At 41.6% G+C, this 21,244-nt stretch overlaps 1 protein-coding gene across 5 annotated transcripts; it reads right to left on the minus strand.

The window, feature by feature from the left end:
* LOC121911175 (transcription activator BRG1) lies at positions 1–21,028 on the minus strand. 5 transcript variants are annotated; one of them, XM_042432448.1, is made up of 34 exons: positions 20,941–21,028; positions 20,100–20,353; positions 18,923–19,055; positions 17,237–17,830; positions 16,929–17,027; positions 14,769–15,027; positions 14,498–14,624; positions 14,178–14,351; positions 13,906–14,079; positions 13,607–13,780; positions 13,397–13,444; positions 12,308–12,438; positions 10,803–10,860; positions 10,581–10,690; positions 10,189–10,336; positions 9,639–9,802; positions 9,458–9,524; positions 9,274–9,384; positions 8,447–8,689; positions 8,233–8,346; positions 7,859–7,966; positions 7,018–7,104; positions 6,877–6,923; positions 6,627–6,793; positions 6,360–6,523; positions 5,763–5,990; positions 5,568–5,645; positions 5,210–5,428; positions 4,836–5,098; positions 3,748–3,856; positions 3,527–3,628; positions 3,082–3,214; positions 2,321–2,460; positions 1–1,466 (listed from the first exon to the last, which is right to left on the minus strand). In XM_042432448.1, the coding sequence occupies exons 2-34, from the start codon at positions 20,313–20,315 to the stop codon at positions 1,431–1,433; spliced, it is 5,025 nt and encodes a 1,674-aa protein (XP_042288382.1). In that variant the 5' UTR covers positions 20,316–20,353; positions 20,941–21,028; the 3' UTR covers positions 1–1,430. The 5 variants fall into 5 exon arrangements, with proteins under 5 accessions (XP_042288382.1, XP_042288372.1, XP_042288363.1 ...); XM_042432438.1 differs by having other exon boundaries at positions 3,082–3,217; XM_042432429.1 differs by having other exon boundaries at positions 3,082–3,217; positions 5,748–5,990; positions 10,791–10,860.
* Positions 21,029–21,244: the final 216 nt, after the last annotated feature.

Below are 21,244 nucleotides of genomic sequence, written 5' to 3' on the forward strand. Positions count from 1 at the left end.
TCCAGTTTTACTGTCATTTATTGTTACGTTTTGACTTCCAGCGCAATGACAAAACACAACACAGACACATCCCAATAACTTAGTGGAGAGAAAACGTTGATGCTTTGGTTGTATGTTCTTCACTCTAGTTACCTACCGTAATGATAGAAGTACAGTGCTGCACTTGCGAGCTGTACACACGTGCATTGACATTATAGTCTAAAAATACTCTATACAGTATATCCAACACCATAGAGCCATGAGGCGTTCAAAAGCAGAGGAGAGCCGCTGTCCCTCTGGTCCTTTGTCTTGAAATCAAAAAACATAAAAAGTGCCAAAAGTACATCAAACAATTTTGAAATCCTAAAATTACCACACAACATCGGAAGGACGAGCAATTAAAGTTACAGTACTCATTGAAAAATCATAACCTCATTATTCTTAAAGTCTACAATCAACAGTTATAAGTGCTTATAATGGAAGTGAGACAGGTAAGCAGCAGCATAGTGGAGTAGTTGGTTTTATACTGTAACATATACACTGAATTAAAGAGTGACCTGGACTTCAGCTCCATTAATCCTCAGTCTAATTACTGTGGTGAGTTGCTAAAGAGCTTCTGAGAAGTCTGGAAACACCCACAGCAACAGGCTGGATATCCTACTCACACAGATATGTGATGTACACACACACACCTCGGTAACCACAGCGGCCGACTGTTACGGCGCCTTGTTGCGACACATCGCACACTGAAGCAGAGGAGAAATATCAGGTTTGTTCATGTCCAGAGGGCTGAAAACAGTCTCTGTTTGTTTACTTCACTTTACTGGTTCCTGCCAGTTCTAACGCTTTCATTGAACCTGTTTTCCTCTTTCTCTCTGTAATTAGATTCAAATTACACTTGGTCTCAGGGAATTTACAGTATCTGGGTTCTAATGTGCAGAAATGACAAACTAAATGTAACTTCACTGTTTGTTAAGTTTGTTGTGTTTCAACACATTTTTAAAATAGTCAGTGAGGACCGTCTGCCATGATAGATGATGTGTTTCTATTGATATTATTCTTGGTTATCATAATATTAACCATTTACTGTCTCAACCTTTCCTCCCAGATTCCTTTAGGTGTTGCTCCTCATACATGTAAACAGATCAGACTGTTTACAGGTTTGTTCAATTAACAACTGATAAAACACTCATTTGATTCCTTCGTCTTAAGACTTTTTCAAACTGGGCCACAGCAGAAAACAAAACAAAAATAAATAAAATCATCTTGTATTGATTCTATGTAAATGTTCATATGACTGAACAAATAATAAAATGTGTGTAGCTACAGTATAATCGACGATATTGCTAACTCCCTTCTGTTTCTGTCTGACTGGACTGAGGGTTGATGGAGTTGTTTACTGTGTGTTTGTGGTGCTTTATGCCCCGAATCCTCTCATGTTACAGTAAAGTTCAGGAGTCTTCATCAGTGGCACTGGGGGAGCGCTCCTGAAAAAAAAACATGTCAACAATTAGTTTTTATTCTGCAGCTTCACTTGGACCTGAGTTTGATAAATCACTAATCAATCATGGTTTACATGTGTCAGATTACTTTCAGAAAAGTGCTGCAGTTAATAAGAAAATGATGAAAAAGTTTTAATAAATACCAAACTTGCAATGTTAACGAACTGCTTTAAAAATTCCAAAATCCACATCAAAAACAAACGACTTGTTCTTCTTGAAGTCACTTTTCACCAAGTTTAAATAAATTCTATTAACAGGGTTCAGAGATATCCTGCTGACTAAGAAAAAAGTCACAACAAACAAACAAGCAGAATAGAAAACATAACCTGCTCGACAGAAATAATAAAGGACAAAGAGAAAATAGATCAGAACACGTTAAACATGTTGAATCTGCTCAAATCAAACAGGTCGAAACAAAAACTAAACCGGTAAAGATGATAGTCATACATTCCTTAATTCATCCCCTTATTTAATTCATTTAATTCATTTAAAATAAAATGACCTTATTATACAAATGTTTATCTTACTACTTAAATAAACACATTTATTTCATAACTTGTGTCTTAAACCTGTTCTTTCAACAAAAAGTCTGTCTGTGACTTCTAGATGGACAGGTAGACCTGTAGATACCTGCTCTTTATAGTTGTGTTAACTCTGAACTAAACTGATGAAAATCTGTTTCCAACAAAGTGATTATATCCAAAATCTGTTCATTAAAGAACAGTTTACGTGAGTCAGGTTGTAAAAAAACAACAGAATTTTCCTTTAAACTCTTTCTCGTAAGGATGGATCGACGTGCACACACATACAAACACACACACACACATACAGTGGGTTACCTCTTCCTGTTCTTCCTCAGAGTCATCATCACTAACTACCGGTTTGGCTCTGGTGCGTCCTGTTCGTCTGCTGCGTCCTTTCCCTCGATCTCCAGCTTTCTCCTTCCTGCCCAGACGGATCTTTACTTTGACAGAACGAGCTGGAGACAAAAACACACGCAGCACAGTTACAGAATAAATAAAACTACGACTCATCTGAACCTTTCAGTAACTAACGAGGCAGCGAGAAGCTGATATCCCTGGCGGGTTGGGGGGGGCGGGGCTGACCATCGCTGATTGGTCAAACACAGACACCGCGGCCGCTTCAACTGGTGTACCTCTTCATTCATAAAACAAGGAAGTACTCTAGTATGGATATTAGGACAAAGGCAGGACATTTCTAACATCTGTTAACGTTAAAAGTAAAGTTGGGGTTCGTTGTCGGCTTCCTGAGCGGCAGTGAAGAGAACGAAACGAGCGAATGAGTAAAATAAAACTTTATTTTCTGATTCTTTCATGCTTTACGCTCTAAAGCAGAAAGAGATGATTTACTGAGTAGAGAGGCGCTCCTGATCTACCTGGTTCCTCGGATGCAGTGGAAACACAAACAGGAATGCACAACAGGGAATTTTACTTCCTGGTTTTGTTCTTTTGTTCCAAAGTAGCTGGAACTTCTGGTCGAAACAGGGCCACCGCAGAAATAAATGTCAAATGCAGCTGTCTCTTCTTTGTCCCTGCTGCTGTTTCCACTTCTGCTGCTCTCTTCATACAGAAATACTTACATTCCGACTCTGAGCCTTCCTCCTGCTCCTCCTCCTCTTCCTCACTCTCCTCCCCCTCGCTTTCTTCCTCCTTCTCGATCTTCTGCCTCAAACTGGTGAACACCGACTGAAGCACGATGGAGTCTTCATATATCTGCTCACATAACGTGAGAGAAAACAGCCGGATGTCATTATGGTCATCATGTAGATAAAAGAATTCACGATGATCAGCAGGAAGCTCTACGACTAATAAAGAGAGAAACTGGAAGATGTTTTCTTCCATGAACGACACAAGTCAACAAAATGATTCATTTTTCCAGGTTTCATCCAAACTGAACTGATGCTATGGTAGTTATGGCTGTTTAAAGTATTGAATATACCCCAGAGTGAGATATGTAGACACTATTCTAACTGAACAGCTGTTTTTCTGTGTTAACGAGTGATGATTGTGCACAGCGGCTCTCACCAGTGATCCCTCCAGGTTAAAGGTTTGAGCATTTTGGAAGAGCAGCATGACGTCTCTCTCCAGGTCACCCAGACTTCGGTAGCGGTGACTTCTGATCCTCTCCTAGAGACGGAGAGACGTGAGTTTGTACATCATGTTATATATATATTATATATATATAAGAGAGAGTTTTGTTTTATGTGTTCTATACTTACTGCTGCTACAGTGACTGATTTACTCACCTTGATCTTCCTGAAGTCTACAGGCTTGCGGATCAGTTCGTAGTACTCTGGAAGCTCTTTTCGAGACGGCAGCTGGATGAACACCTCGCTCAGCTGACGCCCACTGGCGCTGCAGGAGATGACATCATCAGGGTGAGAAACACATTTTCCAACATCTGAAAGATCCCAATAAAAATCTGAATTCACCGTATCACATTTACTTTTGTTAGTTTTTTTCCATTTCAACTCCATAGAAGAGAGATGCAGGATTCTCATCTTTCAAATGCTTTACTGTTTATCTGTTTCTATTTAAATTATAGATTTTTTTTTTTTTACATTTTTGTAAAAAAGCACAACCCAACGTATAGTCTCACGCTACCAGACTGCCTCCCGACAGTCTCAGGATTTCTAAATGTGAGGTAGTTTCTCGAACGGCAACAAGAACAAACCTACGTCTCGTCACGGACAAGCCTCACCAGAGATGATGCTCTCTCCCCCCGTTCTCCTCTGTAGTGAACCGCATGTCACCATCACAATATGAAGCGCCGCCCTGAACACTTTGAATTCTGCAATGAAGGTTTATTTTAAACTCTAAATGTTTCCTCACAGCAACAAAAGCTGGAAGAAGATCGTCCTCAGTCTCTAGTTGAGTGAAGCGTTTCGAGACTGACTCGTGACTCTACCCAACGTGTGCTTCATATTTCACTCACTAGTGTGTAATGGGGTGTAATAAAGCCATTTGTGTGATATCTAATGGAAAAGTTTAGTTTTTATTGTTTGTGATTGTTTTGAAAGTCTGAGGTTTTGCTGACAGCAGTATTAGTGACTGGTTTTGTGTTTACACAAGTGAACTTAATGGTGCAGAAACATCTAGTGAAGAAGTCATTTACTGATGTAAAATATTGTTAAATAGTAATAGTGATTAGTAATAGTGAGTCACCATCTTCTGTTGAGTCTCACTCATGTGTTCATTTACATGACACTCACTCTGTGGTGTCAGAAAGAAATCCTACTCTACCTGTAATATCTGTTACTACACACCCACCAACAGGCTGTTACATGATGCGTATGATGAAGAACCTCCAGTACGTATGTGTCATCACTGCTACCTGTCTTTGTACTTGATGACAGCGTCCACAATTTTCTTCATCTTCTTGGTGAGGACGGGCGGATTGGGGGAAAGTTTCTCAGCAGGCGGTCGTCCTCTCTTTCTCTGCCTCTTTCCATCTTCGTCTTTGTCTCCTCGTCCTCGTCCCCCCGAGGAAGACGAGGGGCCCGGGAGGTCCAGGTCGCGATCCCTCTTCCTCTTACGGGTCGTCTTTTTGTGACGCACCTCTTCCTCCATCTCCTCCAGTGTTCCCTCCTCTATTGCCTGCTCAAGAGAGAAACGAAGAGACTCACAAGGACGGTCGACTTCCCCCCCCCGGCCCGTAAAACCAACTCCTCTCTCCTTTCTGCCCTTTTTCCCCGTGAAGCTAATAACCTTGAGCCACTGCTTCTCAGTCAGAGAATCGCTGTAGTCCACCTCCTTTCGCTGTCGAGAACCTCGTCCAAACATTTTCTCCTCCTCCTCCTCGCAGGTCAGCCGCTCGACCTCCGCGTCATCCTTCATAATCCAAGTGGGCAGTTCGTCCTCCTCCATCAGACGAGGTTTACGCCTCGGGTTACGGGCCTCCTCACGCCGCCGGTCCAGGTCCATACGCTGGGAGAGAGAGAGGAGGAAAACATATGAGAGATACAAAGATGTAAGGATTTTGAGTTAGGGCTGAAAATGAAGACTTGAATGGATTGTACATGTGTTTGTATGAAATGTAACTTATCTTTGGAATACAGACACTGACCATAAACTGGTCAAACTCCTCCTCGCTCCTGGCAATCATCTGGTTGACCGTCTCGTCGTCTGGGACCTCATCCTCCTCCTGAATACAGCAGACACACATTGGCGAGCAGAGCATAAGAAAGCACACTCTTTAAAATTGTGTGTCGCTGGTGCACGCACACACATTCATGCGTAGACATACGTCTTGGCCCCAGACCTCGTCTTGCTCCTCGTGCTCCAAGATGGCCTGCAAGAAGGCCCTGCGCTCGTGGCTGGATGACTTCTGGTCGAACATGCCAGCCTGGATGACCTTTTGGTCCACGTTCAGTTTGTATTTAGCAGCGGCCAGGATTTTCTCCTCAACACTGTTGACCGTGCAGAGGCGCAATACACGCACCTCATTCTGCTGGCCAATACGGTGGGCTCTGTCCTGCGCTTGCAGGTCCTGGAGAGGAGTTTGGGAAGGCGAAAGAGAATTAATATCTATGGTATTGCTTTAAATATTACCCTGGGAAAATGTTGCGGCTCTAATGGGTCTCACAGTGTTTATACATGTAGACCTGAAGAAGGGGCAGATAGCAACATTCTTCTGTTACTCTCAAACAACTGGTTATGACGTCCTGCTCTGTCCTCAACTCTGAGGCCTTTGGATGTGAACCCTTTGCGGTGAACTGTAGGTCTATTGTGTACAGTAAGTGTAACTGACAGCTTATATTATCACTAAAAGGTTTACTCTCTAAACTCTTTACGTATCAAATCAATGTGATCTTCTCAAATGCTGTCTTTTTTTCACTTCAATAAATGTGCGTCACACCTGGTGTGGGTTCCAGTCAGAGTCAAAGATAACTACGGTGTCTGCTGACTGCAGGTTGAGGCCCAGACCTCCGGCTCTAGTGCTCAGGAGGAAGATAAAGTACTCTGACTCTGGGTCATTGAACGTCTTCAGTAACATTCCTCTGTCTTCAGCCTTTGTGGTGCCTGACAGGAAAGAGGGAGAGAGAGAAGAGATGAAAGCAGGTAAAAGAAAGAAATAAAAGTACAAAAAAAAAAAAAAGACAGATACACAAGCAAACAGTTTTACCATCCAGACGCAGATACTTAAAGTTGCGGTAGGCGAAGTAGTCTTCCATGATGGTCATGAGTGAGGTCATCTGACAGAAGAGCAGCACTTTATGGTTTGTGGCTCTCAGCTTGGGAAGGATTCGATCCAACACCTCAAACTTTCCTGATGCCCGATACAGATCAGGACTGACAGAGAGGCGGGAAGAAAACGTTACGTAATGTTTAAGTGTGGTTGTTCGTATTTATTCTAAAGAGGAATTAACACTTACCCCTGGACTATTCCACCCGAGAATCCTAAATGTTCAGAGAAGGATTCCTGCAAAAATGGTCTACATAATTATAAAAGACTATCAAAGATACTGTCATCCGTCAAACCTTATCTTGGAGACCAGATCTATCCTCAGTGGTACCTCTATCTGCTGGAACATGTAAGGGTGGTTACAGATCTTCCTCAGCTGCATGATGGTGTTCATCAGCGTCTTTGTGCCTCCTTTACCCTGATAAACACAGCGAGACAAGATGTGCAGAGTGTAATCACTTCATTTTTTATTCATAGAGACTCTCTCTAATAGTAGATATAAAAGCTATTTTGAGATCAAAGGACTGAACTGTAAGATTAAAAATGAAACTTCAGAGAAAAAAAAACATTGAATTTCAGATTCTGTTACAAATTTATATGTAAAAAAATTTACTTTTTTTTTTTTTGAATTTGGTTATGGTTTTTGTTTTGGTTATTAATATATTTGAGATAATGAGGTCACATGGATATGGGCCGAGTTAATATAAGCATCTGTTCACCTGCGTGGTGGCAGGTAGGACAGAGAGAGAGAGGCTGTTTTTACCTCTGATCACTCACACTGGGATTATATTGAGTATATTTTGTGCAAGCTATAATAAGTTGATCTTTTTCATTAATAAAAGTTATTAAACATATTTTTGATATTAGCAAATCTTTTTAGTAGCGTCAATCAATCAGCAAACGAGGCCCTACTGCAGCCTTTCAGTGACTTTTTACTTTGTTTCCTGTACATAAAGGTGATGTCAGATATATGAATATAACACAAAGACCAAACTTCCTCACTGGTTCTAAACATGTCACCTGTTATAAATCTTGAAGTGCCACATCTCTTCTTATCCTATCATTAAAAAAATATCATGCAGCCTTACATACAAACATACATACACTTCCAATCATCCTAAACCTAAAAACCAAACCTAAAACCTTCAGTGTCAAAGAGTTTGTGCTCTCACCTTCTTGTCTTTCTCTGATCCATCAGTCAGCAGGACGCCCTTGGCCTGCATGTGTCTGTACAGCACCCTCTGAAGAGACGACATGTCACACTTGATCACATATTCCACCTGAAGGAGAGGAGAGACATGTTGTATTAGTGAGTACAAAAGCACACAGGCATCAGCTGAGTGAAGGCTAGAAATGGACTCTACATGTTGTCCGTCACATTTACCAGCTCAAATATTACAATACAAAAATACTAAAGAACCAGAAGTGCTTTAACTTGAGTACTGTTTCTCATCCATTAGGAGATCATCAGGACTAATCTGTGTTTGTGTTTGCACATGTGAATCCTTGTTTATCTGATGTGTGTACTGAAAGAGGTGAGCCATGCCTTCTCTGGAAGCTGTGCCTCCACTTCCTTCTTTAATCTGCGTAACAGGAAGGGGCGGAGCACTTTGTGAAGGCGACGGATAATCAAGATAGTTTCCTCTTCATTAAGGTCAACCTGGATGAAGAGAAAGAAATTCAAAGTTATTTGGCGAGAAAGACACCTGTCATGTAAAGAATAATCACACAAGTGATCACACAGTTGAAGTCCTCCACACCTTCTCCCCAGTCATGGCGAAAGGGGCGTTGAACCATTGCTCAAAGGTGCTGCAGCTCTTGAAGATGGTGGGCAGGAGGAAGTTGAGCAGCGCCCAGAGCTCAGGCAGTTTGTTCTGCAGCGGCGTCCCTGTCAGCAGGACCCGCCGTGGGGCCAGGTAGTGTGTGTTCAGGACCTGGGTCAGCTTACAGTGGTGGTTCTTCATACGGTGGCCCTCGTCCACGATCATGTACTTCCAACGGATCTGGTGGAGTTGAGGAGGGTAGAAGAGGACAGGAGTGGACATTTGGATAAAGCTACGTCTATACTGCCTCATTGCTCATGGCCACCCAAACCAACCAAAAACAGAAAGTGCTCATGAGGAGGATCTCTTGTCCAGTCTGTCCTTATGACCCCCAGCTGGCTCGCTGCCAAGCCAAAGCCAAGACAACAATGGGGAAACTCTTGCCTGAACTACAACACCCACCTGAAAGCACAGTCAGGAAGCCTATCTGACTACATGAGTGCATAGCAGCATGATGGCAACCGAGGAGAGTGGGAGACGCAGTATACAGGCAGTGTCAGTGAGGGGCAGCACCTAGGAAAGAGCCCTGAGACGCAGCACAGGGGACAGTCAGATCGGCTGGGATGAAACACTTTTCCAGAGCTTTATGGGGTTGAGGGAGTGGGAGCCGAGAAACAAACACACACTGAAAACCTCAAGCAAAATGCTAATACCAATCAAATGATTGGTAAATAAAATATAAAGTGGACGTGTGTAGAGTGACAGCATGTGTGTTTGGGAGTGTTTGTGTGTCCGTCTGCCTGCGTCTGTACATCAAATCTCACCTTGGCCAGTACTTGTTTGTCCTTGATGATGTATTCATACGTGGTGAGTAAAACGTTAAACTTTCCACTACGCAGTTGTGGAACAAAGGCTCTTCTGGCAGCAGGAGACCCCTGAAAGCAAAAAAAAAAAAAGTTAGATATAAAGTTAAAAAGAGAATTGGGTGGTATAACAGCAAAAACTCACCTTGTAGGACACTTTCACGACTGTTGGTGCCCATTTGTCGAACTCATACACCCAATTAGAAAGAGTCCTGTCAATAAGAGGCAGGTTATCTTTCAACAGTTAAGTTGGAATGATACAACTTTTTTCTTTACTTCTGGTGTTTTTGTGTAAATAACTGCCCAAATAAAGGAGTTTAGCTCACGAGAGGGGTACAATGATGAGGTAGGGTCCATTGAGCCGCTTGTGCTCCATGAGGTACGTGATGAGGGCGATAGTCTGAATGGTTTTTCCCAGACCCATCTCATCTGCCAGGATCCCATTCAGGTTGTTGTTGTAGAGGGAAACAAGCCACTCCAGACCTTTAATCTGGCAGACAACGGAAGGGAATTTCATGCAAGGAAGTATTTCTAACATGACTCCGTATTTACTGCAGCATGGCGTAAGAAAACAGAGTTTATGATGCCCCCAGTTGTGGTCATAATGCTCAGAATAAGCTAATGCTAGCATATTATACTTAAATAAAAAGAAATGTAAAACAGACAAATCCAGCTTGTGCATGGCAAAAACATGTCATTTCTGTTTATGGCAGCCTAAATCTTGTGAAAATAAAGCTTTCAACACAAGAATCTGAACCAGGATCCAACAAGAGCAAGCAATAAAATCTAAACGACAACCAACCGTAACAGAGATACAGTTGACTACGTCCTGTAAAATGTTTCTCATCAAATCACTCTTTGCTTGTGCTTGTTTACCTGATACTGTTTGAGTTGTCCATTTATCAACAAACTGGACTGTTTCTCCACCTTCTCTGTGACAGCGTGAGCCACAGCATAATAAGACTGGAGCCCTCGGGCAAACGCTGCACCGCTATACTCGTCATCCACATCCTGTTTAGCATTCCTGCAGCGGAAACATATAACTGATTTTATTCAGTCATTGCATAAATACCATTTGGTTGAAATCTTAGCTCAAATATATTACAGCATTTTTAGTTCTGATGACCCTGGTTGCGACTGCATGACAGGACCGTTCACATATGTTAAAATGAATTAATTGGGTACTGCAAGAACATCAATTACGTTAATATATCAAAAATATATCAAAGTGTATTCAGTTGTAGGACTTATTATACATTTGTACTCACTCAATGATGTGTCGGACATCCACCTCTGACACATCTTCACTGTCAGGGTCTGTAATCTTCTTCTTTTCCTCTACTGGAGTTGCTGAAGGCTGAGGCTCCTCTTCTTCCTCCTGCCACACAGCAGGTTTAACAGCTTGTCAGTTAAAAAAAGACGTTGCTTCTTCTCCCATTGGAATAGTGAATATGAAACTGGTTTCAAGCATGTCTTACAAAACAACGCACCTCCTCCTCTTCTTCCTCTTCGCTGTCTTCACTGTCTGAGCGGGGAGCCACCTCATAACTGGAAATACATACATGTACACTCAAACCTCCTCACAAATAACCTGCATTTTAATATTATGTGTACAAGTCAGCCTCATGCACCTATTCCTCATTCTTATTTCAGCCAAACACACAGAGCCAATAAAATGAATTTAAACACTTAATGAGACGAGACTAAAAGCCTGTAGCCTTGCTAGTTTCCTTATGAAGCTGTAGTATTCATAACATACAAATGAAGCTTTTGAATGGCTAAAAAATGGAGGGAAATTTTTGCTATTCTTAGATCCACTAGTAGTGGAAAATATAAGTTTGGTAAAAATTGTGTTTTCACCTCAATTTTTTAACATACATGCTACAGCTACACGCTGACATTAGCATGTAAAATGTAGAATATAAGCATTTTATCATCTTAATGTTAGCTGAACATGCTAATGTTTAGCACTGTAATGTTTTATGTTTTAATCAACGTTCATTGATTAGGATGGGAGAATTGAGATTTCCATGTTTTTATGGATGAATGAATTTAGCGTGTTTACTGGTAGCATAATGTCCAAACATGTAGTCAGTTCATTTTAACTCCATTAGCATGTAAGCCTGATAACATTAGAATGTTAGCATGTGAGTTTCCTTATGTACTTCAGGTGTACTTCGTTAGCCTACTTAGTCTCAGCTGAGCTTTGAAGTGAATGCCAATAAAGCATGTTAACATGCACACAATAAGCAACTAACATACACGTAAACAGCTACTGGACATTAGTTACACACTAACATTTAGCATAAATGTAGAATATTGGCATTTTATCATCTTAATGTTAGCTGAACATGCTAATGTTTAGCAATGTAATGTTTTGTAATCTCTTAATCAGCATTGGCTGATTAGGATAGGGACACTGTAATTTCTGTGTTTTTATCGATGAATAAATTGAACCTTTGTTCAGGTATACTTTCTTAGCTGTACTTAGACTCAGCTGTGCTTTGAAGTGAAAGCATAATAACATGTAACTTAGCTACATGTTAGCCAACATGCATGTTAACATCTACTGGACATTGCACGCTGACATTTAGCATGTAAGCTAATATATGCAGATTATTGGCATTTTGCTGTATTAACGTTAGCAAGTTCACATGCTGTTTAGGATGTTTACGATTAACATGATAATATTCAAACATTAGCGTGTATGTAACATTCATCTCAACATGAAGTTCTTTTGTACGGTCATGAATCAAAGTATTGGATAAACTTAGTGGCACTAGATGAAAGTCAGATCAGACAGTTAGGATTCATCCTCCGGGGACCATGAATGTCTGAACCAAACTTCATGGAAAACCATCCGATATTAGGTCAAGATGAAGAATTTCAAATTTTCAGCCTGGAATTTGGACCAACAGGCACAGACACTGACAACAGCATGTCTTGAAACACACATGCACAGACATTCACTCTTCCTCTCTCCAGCCAGTCTCACCCAGGGTTCATCTCCAGCCAGGTCTCCAGCTGTCCAGCTTTAGGAGCGTCCACCCCTGTCAGGATGTTTCCACTGTCCACATGGATGACCTTCACAGGCAGGTCACTCATCTGACTTGTCTCATCCAAAGGCTGCGGGGGGGAGTCCCAAGTTAGCTTTCGGATTGAGCTAGTTTGATTAGACTGGATTTAAATGATGGCTAATGGAAATGGGAGAAAGCTTCAGATAGTTAGCAACCAAAATCATTCATTTCCAAATCTGGCTGATTGCAGAGGTTAATTTTTCCATCAGTGGTGATAATGCTGCTGCTGACTGACCAATTTAACAAACAAATAGCATCAAGCAGGTATGCAATTATTCATCTTTACACCACTAAAAATTGTAATTTTCTCTTCGGGGTTTTGTCTGACTGTTTATCATACTGTTACTTGTGCATTACTTAATTGTTTTCATACACACTCATGGTTGCCTTGGGCTGTAGCCAGTGGCTTTTAAGTCTGCTCAACTGTTGCAGATTGCCAGTGTTTTGAGATATGTACTGTATATCTACATATATTTTTTAATCTCTTTATTGAGTTGTCAGCAGAAAGCAGTTCAATCTAACAAAGAGAAGATATACAGTGTCTGTAGAACAACAACTACCCACTCCAAGCTGGTAATGGCCACAAAAAGAAAAAGGTAAATATGAAAACATATAAATAAGTAATAAACACACAGATAAGTAAATAAATAACTTGGATATGTATATATGGTAGATGCTGATTTTTGTTATTGTTGCTTTATGCCTGATGATGATCTGATTAAACAAAATGTACAGAGTGTGCAATTTCTACTTTTTGCCATGACAACACAAGAAAGCAAAAACCCACTTCATGAAGCTTTGTGTGAAACTTGATCTACACGATGTTTGAAGTGAGGTCTCCATAGAGACCACAGACAGCAACAAAACAAAGAGTCAGGTTTGAATTGTGGACCCACCAGTGACCATAAACAGCTGCTCCATCTACCTCTTCATTATTGGAATAGATATACATGAATCTTTAATGTTTCTAAAGTTCAACAATCACTACAGCTGCAGCATCTGCTCACCTCTCCATCAGGCCCCAAGGCAGGAGTCTGTCCCTCAGCGCTCTCCAACTGCAAGACAGGAGGAGATCGACCAATCACAACCGAACTCACACAGTCATCGATGCACCAAAGCAGCATAGCAACATATGATCAGAAACAAAGTTCACTTATACTGTAGCTTAGTGCATAAGTCAGACTTTCAAGTATTGCTAGTGCTGCTGTTTTACACACCTTCTTCTTTTTTTTCTTCTTCTTCTTCTTCTCCTTGAGCGCCTGTGCAGCTTTGTGAGCTCTGACCAGCTCAGTGAGGTTGGCGACGTACTCATCAGTTTGCTGCAGGAGGTAGGCCAGACGCTTGTCCTTCTTCTGGTCGATCAGCTTACGGTAGCCCTCCTCATCCTCCGCCTAGGGAAGACAGACACATATACACTGTGTGTGTGTGTGTGTAGGGAGGTGTGTATATTTGTGAGTGTGTAATATGCATGCTTGTGTAACTGTGTCTGTGTGGAAGCATTGTGGTTTCTTCTCACCATAAGCCTCCTCATTCTCTCTTTCTCAATACGCTCGTTCTCTTTCTTCTGCTCCCGTTCGGTGTTGGCATGGTAGGTTGCCACAGCTTTGGTCAATTTCTGAATTTTGCCTGTGATGGACCGGTGGTACTCTTTAAAGTCTTTGGCATGCTGAAGGATGCTGTTAAGATACTCCTAAAATTTGAGTGAGAGGACAGAGAAGAGAGGAGTCAATCAACAGTAATTTTTTTGACATGATCATGAGGAACTTCACGGCTACATTTATCCTCTACCTGATGTTTCTGCCTGCGTTTGCGCTCTTGCTCAATCTTCTGCTGTTTCTCCAGCTTCTCTGTAATGCGGGCTTCTCGCAGACTCTGGCGCTTGCTTCGCTTGTAGGCCTTGGCATCAAGGGCAGTCTCTAGAGCCGTGTCACGACGCATACACACCACCACCTCCTGACGCAGCTGTGGATAGAGGCGCACACACAGACAATAATGTCAACACGGACTCATCATTAACACACAACCACCATAAAAAAAAACACACATACAGAAGTTGTTGTGGTCTTTCATTCACAGTAACTAGCAAAGATTTAATGTGTAGCACACACCTGTCTCTGAAAGTTAAGTAGTCGGAGAGCTTTGAGCTCGATAGTAGCTTTGGTACGTAAATCACCAGCCAGAGAGCCCGGCAGGTTCTCCAGTTCAGCAATACGATGGGTGATACGAGCCTGTAACCTGCAAGAGCAGACAGTAATGAGTTACAGCTATTTCTTATACACTGTTCATACTTTTAGATATCAAATAACTTCAAATAACTTTAACCTACTCATCAAGTCAGAAAAACTACATGAGATGAAGGAAGCTGTGCTGCTGGTGTACCTGTATTCCCTCTCCTGCAGTATCTCCACTGGGTCGAGGCCGCAGGGTTTCTGAATCGGGGTAATGCGGTTCTGCTTGGCATGGTAAGGCATCATGGGAGTAGGCTGCGCCGGCTGGCCGGGGGACTGGGTCTGTGGAGGCATTACTGGGGAGGCGGCGGGGGGAACCGAGGGGGGAGCGGGAGACGGTCGGCCAGTGGGCTGAGGGGGGATCAGCTTTTGGGGAGCGTTGGAGGGAGCTGCTGCATTCACCATGGGACCTGGAGGGAAGATGAGAGGCTCGATCCCATCACGATGGCGTTACAGATAAGGTTCAAACTGATATGTGTTGATGTGGCTGACGTATTACTGACTCAATGTCTTTAAGGTTACAATGATTATTTTCATTATCGATTATTTGTTTTGTCTTTAAAGTGTTATAATTTCAAAAGGTCACATAATCAAATTGCTTCTTTTATTCAACCTACAGTTCAAAACTTGAAGATATCCAATTTACTATCATATATGACAAAGAAAAGTATAAAATCTTCACATTTAAAAAGCTGCATCAAGTGAATATTTGGCATTTTTGCTTAAAAAATAACTCAAAGCTATTGATTAATTATCAATTAATTTTGTTTATTGAAAAATCGATTAATTAATCGTTGCAGATCTAAATGTGTTTCTCCTGGATTTTCTTCTCTTGATAAAGTCGTGAAGAAACCAAAGAACTCCACACACTGTTGATCACTTGTAATCACTTTTTTAATGTTAATAAAGTCAGTGTGTGAGGTTCTTTGGTTTCTTCACACTCAGGAGTTTTTGATCCTGTGCACCTGTCAGTAAGAATTTCTGGTGTGAAGACTTTTGTCATAACTGATGTCTGTTCTTGATGGGATGAAAAATCCTCTTAACATTTAGACAACAGAAAACTAAAACACTCCCCTGAACCCTGAAATCTTCTGCTGTATGAAATAGTTTTCTTGGAGCAGATATCTGGACAAATACTGGACAGCAGAATAAATATATATATATAAATATATCAGTCTGCAGGCTTCAGTACAGAAGCCAAGAACAGCCATGCTTGCAGTTATTTTTTTAAACGCAGTTATCTTGAGATCATGAGTTGATTATTTCGTTATCGACGAGATAATCAACTCGTTATCACAAGAAAACCAAAGGTCGTTTCCTATTATTACTTATAATGTTTATAAGAGATCAGGAGTGCCGTGCCGACAGTAGTGATGAACGAAACGAAGCTTTCTGAAGCAGTGAATCATATGAAGCAACTGTGTTGGAAATGGTTCACTATTTTTAAGCACTGATGCAGTAAAAATGGCAACATCTACTGGGCAACTTTGACATTACTTTTCTATGTAAGGATTCAGGACAAGAAGTCATGAAATTGGAAAAATATATGTAAACTCCCCGCTGTCGTCTGTTTGATGTTTTCTGTCATATTTTATTCAATAAAGTTTATTTACCAAAAACTGTCTCAGTGCGTAGATGTAAAAATATACAGTATATGTTAATAAGGCTTATAGTAAACCTTTCCTACTACTACTTTCAAATCTCTTTGATGAATAAGGATGAATCCTCCCTGACGGTCATGACAGGATCAAATGCACCAGACGCTCCATAATTATCCCATGATCACGAGAAAACAGAAGTCATTATCTGATTAACTTGAGAATTTGGCCTTTTGTTTTCTCGAGATGAGATAAATTAACCCCTTATGACAAGAAAACAAACTTTTTTAAAAGTTGTTATCTCGAGAGTTAATTATCTTGTGATCTCGAGATAACAAAAAAATAATTGCAAGCGCGGCCGCTCTCGGCTTCCGTACTTCAGATTATCTTTATCATTACGGTATTTTGGCCCAGCGTCTAATAGGAAAACACTAAAGCCAAAAACTCATACTGTAATCAAGAAAATCAAGAATTATGACTGTAATTAAAAGCTTAAATTGGCCTCATATATCAGCAAACAAACATAATATTCTGATCCTATTAACTGAATAAGTGTATTAACCGAATCAGGGATTTTAAGCGCAATTTATGTCGACATACCAGATCTCACTCTTCTTCTAAGATCCTCGGCAGGCATCAACAAAGACACTTAAACTAATTCAATAGCAAGAGAGGCTGACGTGTCCATGAGGTCTGAGAGCAGCAGCAAATACCTTCAGGCCAGGACTTGGGGGGTCCGTTAGGGTTTTGTCCTTGCATCCCAGCTGGGGTCCCTGATGGGCCTGGCGGAGGCATATTGGGTCCCATCATTCCTAAAGAAACAAAACAGTACCGATGCTCTATGACAATGACACATTTATAACATTGTTCTTTACAATCTGAGAAGACGACTGTGGGAAATTTGCAGCTACAAGCAAAGATTCATTGTTAGACACAAATATAAATTTGACCCCTAATAATTACCCATCAGACCGTAGAAGAGGCTTGTTATCATACCAGACATTCCCCATACACTCCTCACCGTGAGCTCTGCTGTAGCCTGAGCCCATTGGTCCTGGTCCTGGTCCTGCTGGTCCACCTCCTGGCCCGCCTCCAACTCCAGGAGCCAGGCTTGGCATGGACTGCTGCTGCTGCATCCCAGGCATGGGCCTCTTCCCTTGGACAGCCATCTGGAGGTGGTCTGGCAGGGGCTGTCCCCGGGCCAGCATCTTATAGGCCATAATCTGAGCTCTGAGTTGGTGCAGTTGGTTCTGGTTGAAGGGAGTAGGGCCACCAGGGCCGCCAGGACCTCCGGGGCCGTTCGGGCCACCAGATTCAAGGCCAGATCCAAGGCCAGATCCAAGGCCGGAACCGAGGCCAGATCCAAGGCTGGAGACACTGGATCCAAGACTGGGTCCAGGGCTAGGGCCTGGGCCGGAGCTACCTGGAGGGCCGGGGCGGTTGTTGGGACCCAGCGTGTGCTGGTCTCCACTGGGGCCATCTAAAGGTGTAGAGGCAGAGCCGGGGCCACCAGAGGAGGAGGAAGAAGAGGATGATGGCATAAGAGGACCGGAGGGGGGACCATTTGAAGGGACTGGGCTTGAGTGGTCAGAGCCGCCTAACGGAGAGTGGTACCCTGGAGGACGCAGACAGGTAGATGTGAGGAGGAGGACACAGCAGTGAGTGATGGCGTGGGCTGGTAGGAAGACCGACTGAATTATCATGAACCTCATCACAGCTTAACTGAAGATCCATCAGCCTCCAGACAAACACATGTTTATCTACAGCTCCTTACAGAAATCTGACGACTTCATCATCTTAAAATAAGAAAATGTGTCACTTATCATTTAATTAAACGGCTTCTCTAATCAAATCTAATTCTGTGTGCACAACAATACACAAGCCTATAGATTACATTCCTTATTGATTAATGTATTTCATGAAAAACAAAACAAAAGCAGTATCAACAAGTACTGAAACATTAAAACTAAATTAAAAACATCAGAGCACTGGTTACTATTTCAATCCTTGTATAATGTTCCAATAATATTCTATATCTATATCTATATCTATCTTTAACTTATCTAGTAGGAGTCAGTGATTTCACAAATATTCCTAAAGTAACTTTCGATGCTTCTCTGTTTTCATATTTTGTGACTTTGCTTTATTTTTAATTTATCATATCATATAGTAACATATGTTCTTTTGCAGCTACTTATCAGCGGTTTATCATATTTTTCTGATATGAGTATAATATTATAGGTAATGTCAGTCCAGAGGCTCCTAAGATAACAGGGAGGATATTTTCTGCCAGCTGTCTGTCACAGGTGCTGTTGTAACAATAAAAATTGTCTAATCATCACAGCCTGTTATTATTTTTTTTTACCGCTGAGCGTGTCTGACAGTCTCGTTTGATTTCCTGCATCTCGTCCTTACAGCATGCTGAGTGCAGAGGTCGGGCTACATGTTGCCACCTGACTGCTAACACTGCATCTGTTTTTCAAAAGCTGCGGCACTATTTGATGTTCAGTGTTCGAGTCTAAAAGAGTTTGTGTTTACTGTCTCAAGTCTCATTGCTCATTTCGTATCTTGCGACAGCAGAGATCCTCTCTGTGAGCCAGCCAGGCCACATGACCACACCCCTACAGATGAGTCATCATCACACTCACAAGCACACACCTTATCCTACCTACAGATTGCTTAAACTAAGTCTACGTGCCATGCCTACCTTGCGAGTGCTGGTCCAGAGGACTGGGTGGGGGGCCCATACCACTGTGTCCGCCCTGTCTCATAGACAGTGACTTCATCTGACTGAAGCGGCTCTCCTCACTCATGCTCTTCTCGTGCATGCCCTCCATCGGCTGTAGGGAAAAAAATCAAACAGTGTGAAGGTGAAACCATGTGGGAAAATTAGGTAGTTAATAGAGATAATAGTAATACAGATCTGTTGGGTAGAGACAAAATAAAACAGTAATAATATTAAAAGTAAAGAGTTGTTACTGTAGATAAAGAAGATTCAATAAGAGTATGTCTGGGTTTCTAATATTTATAGAGCTGCAGCTAAATCAGTTCAAAAGTTCCTCTGCTTATTAGATTAAAAAAAATGAATGAAGAATATGAAAAGATTTAAAAATATATACAATGTAAAAATGAGCACTATAGAAAAATACATATATAATGTATAAATTAATTGGCTAAATCACTGGAACAATAAGAATAAGATTGCTGTTTAATATATGGATTAATATTTGTGTCACATATGTCTATCATGAAATTGTTGTACAATAATAATAATAATAATAATGCTATTTATTCATATTGTATTTTTCTTAACAATGTTACAAAGTGTTTGAGAAAAAAAACAATGGAATAATAATAAATAAAAAAAAGTTAAAAAGTTACAAACATTAGAGAATATAAAACTCCCAGAATAAAAAGATAACACAAGAAACATCACATTTATGTAAAAGCTTTCTCATACAGTAATGTTTTAATACAATATGTTATGTTATTGTATATTATAATATGTATCCTGTCTAATCTCAGTCAGCAGACCTTTTGTCACCAACCTGAGACCTGAGAATAATAAGGAGTACACAACAGTAGTAATACTTTTAAGTAAACGAGTAAAATAATAAGATCATGAAAACCGCAGATTCAAATATATGAATGTGAAGTTATTTGAAGTTCTAATGTTTTACTGTGGTGTCTGCTCTGTAGTTTGTATCATTTCTATGTGGATGTGTTGTTTCAAAGCCTTTATCTGCATAAATAACACAAGAATTGGTTGTTATGGCTTTAAAAATAATTGCTGACACTCTGCTTCCTAAAGGACTGAAATGATCAAACTCCAGAAGTCGTGGCGGTGAGTGTCAGCGGGACTGTTGGTGTTTGAATGTCCTTACTTTGTGCAGAGGGTGCAAGCTGTCCTGGCCGTATCCAGAGGGCCCTGGCTGGGAGTGTCCAGAGGTAGGGGGGCCCGGGCTGGGGCCCATCATACTATGAGAGGAGCCTGGGGAGGGACCAGGGCTGGGGCCCAGCATGGCCCCAGGGGAGGGACCCGGGCCAGGGGAAGGACCTGGGCGAGGGGTGCCTCCCATGGGGGGATCTGGCGTCGACATCGCCCAGGATCTCCTGCTCCTGGTTGAGCAGCAGGGACCTGAGAGAGGCGGAGGAGAGAAGGTGTGAAGGAGTGGCAGAGAGGAGGAAAATGATCTATGCAAAACTCAGAGGGATGGCAATGCAATATGCAAAAGTTAATCATCTCAATAAGCATTTAATTAGTGTTTTAATCAGACAAAATCCTTAAAAAAATGTCTTGACAGTGATGCTGTATGTCTGCCTTCAACTATGCTGCTCTAATAACTGAAGTGGGTGCACAATCTTTGCAGGATGAGTGAATTTTGTCCAACGCCTATCAGATGTAGTCTTCATTCTCCTGCTGCGCTGCACCAAATCACCCGTTGCGTGGATGTGCAATGACAGCTGCACGGTCCACCACCGGAACTGAACACGGGGAAATACAGTAAATTATGCACATGAGCCTATGCTGCTGGCAATTTCCCCTATCAGACCATGAAAGGGTGCTTCGTTAAATATAAAAAAGGGGAATGGCGGACTGTGCTTGTGCGACTGACCTACCCGCATCAACAGGACAGGAAGTCCCTGGTGAATTTCTGCGCTCTCGAGTTGATTTTTGGGGAGATAAAAGAAGACGCAGCAGTTGTCGCAATTAAGTCTACTCACCCTCTTTATAATCTGCCTTCAAGCGTTGATTTGTTTCACCGACGTGGCTCGAGCGCCCCCCTCCACCGCTGCTATGACCGAATGTCTAGTCACGGCTGTGCGCCAGCGCGCATGCGTGCGCAGCGACTCTATCCCATCCACACCAAGTGATGGAGAATAAATAAAGGCAGAACAGACACTTACAGGTGTACTGAGATGTTTGTGTTGACATTTATCTTAAGACAGTTTATGACACGAGTCTGCAAGTTACAGCATTTTAAATTTAAGATTTTTCAAAACCGTTAAATGTTTAAATAATCTTTTA

The sequence above is a fragment of the Thunnus maccoyii genome, chromosome 2 (assembly GCF_910596095.1).
Source record: "Thunnus maccoyii chromosome 2, fThuMac1.1, whole genome shotgun sequence".
In the NCBI taxonomy this organism is placed as follows: domain Eukaryota; kingdom Metazoa; phylum Chordata; class Actinopteri; order Scombriformes; family Scombridae; genus Thunnus; species Thunnus maccoyii.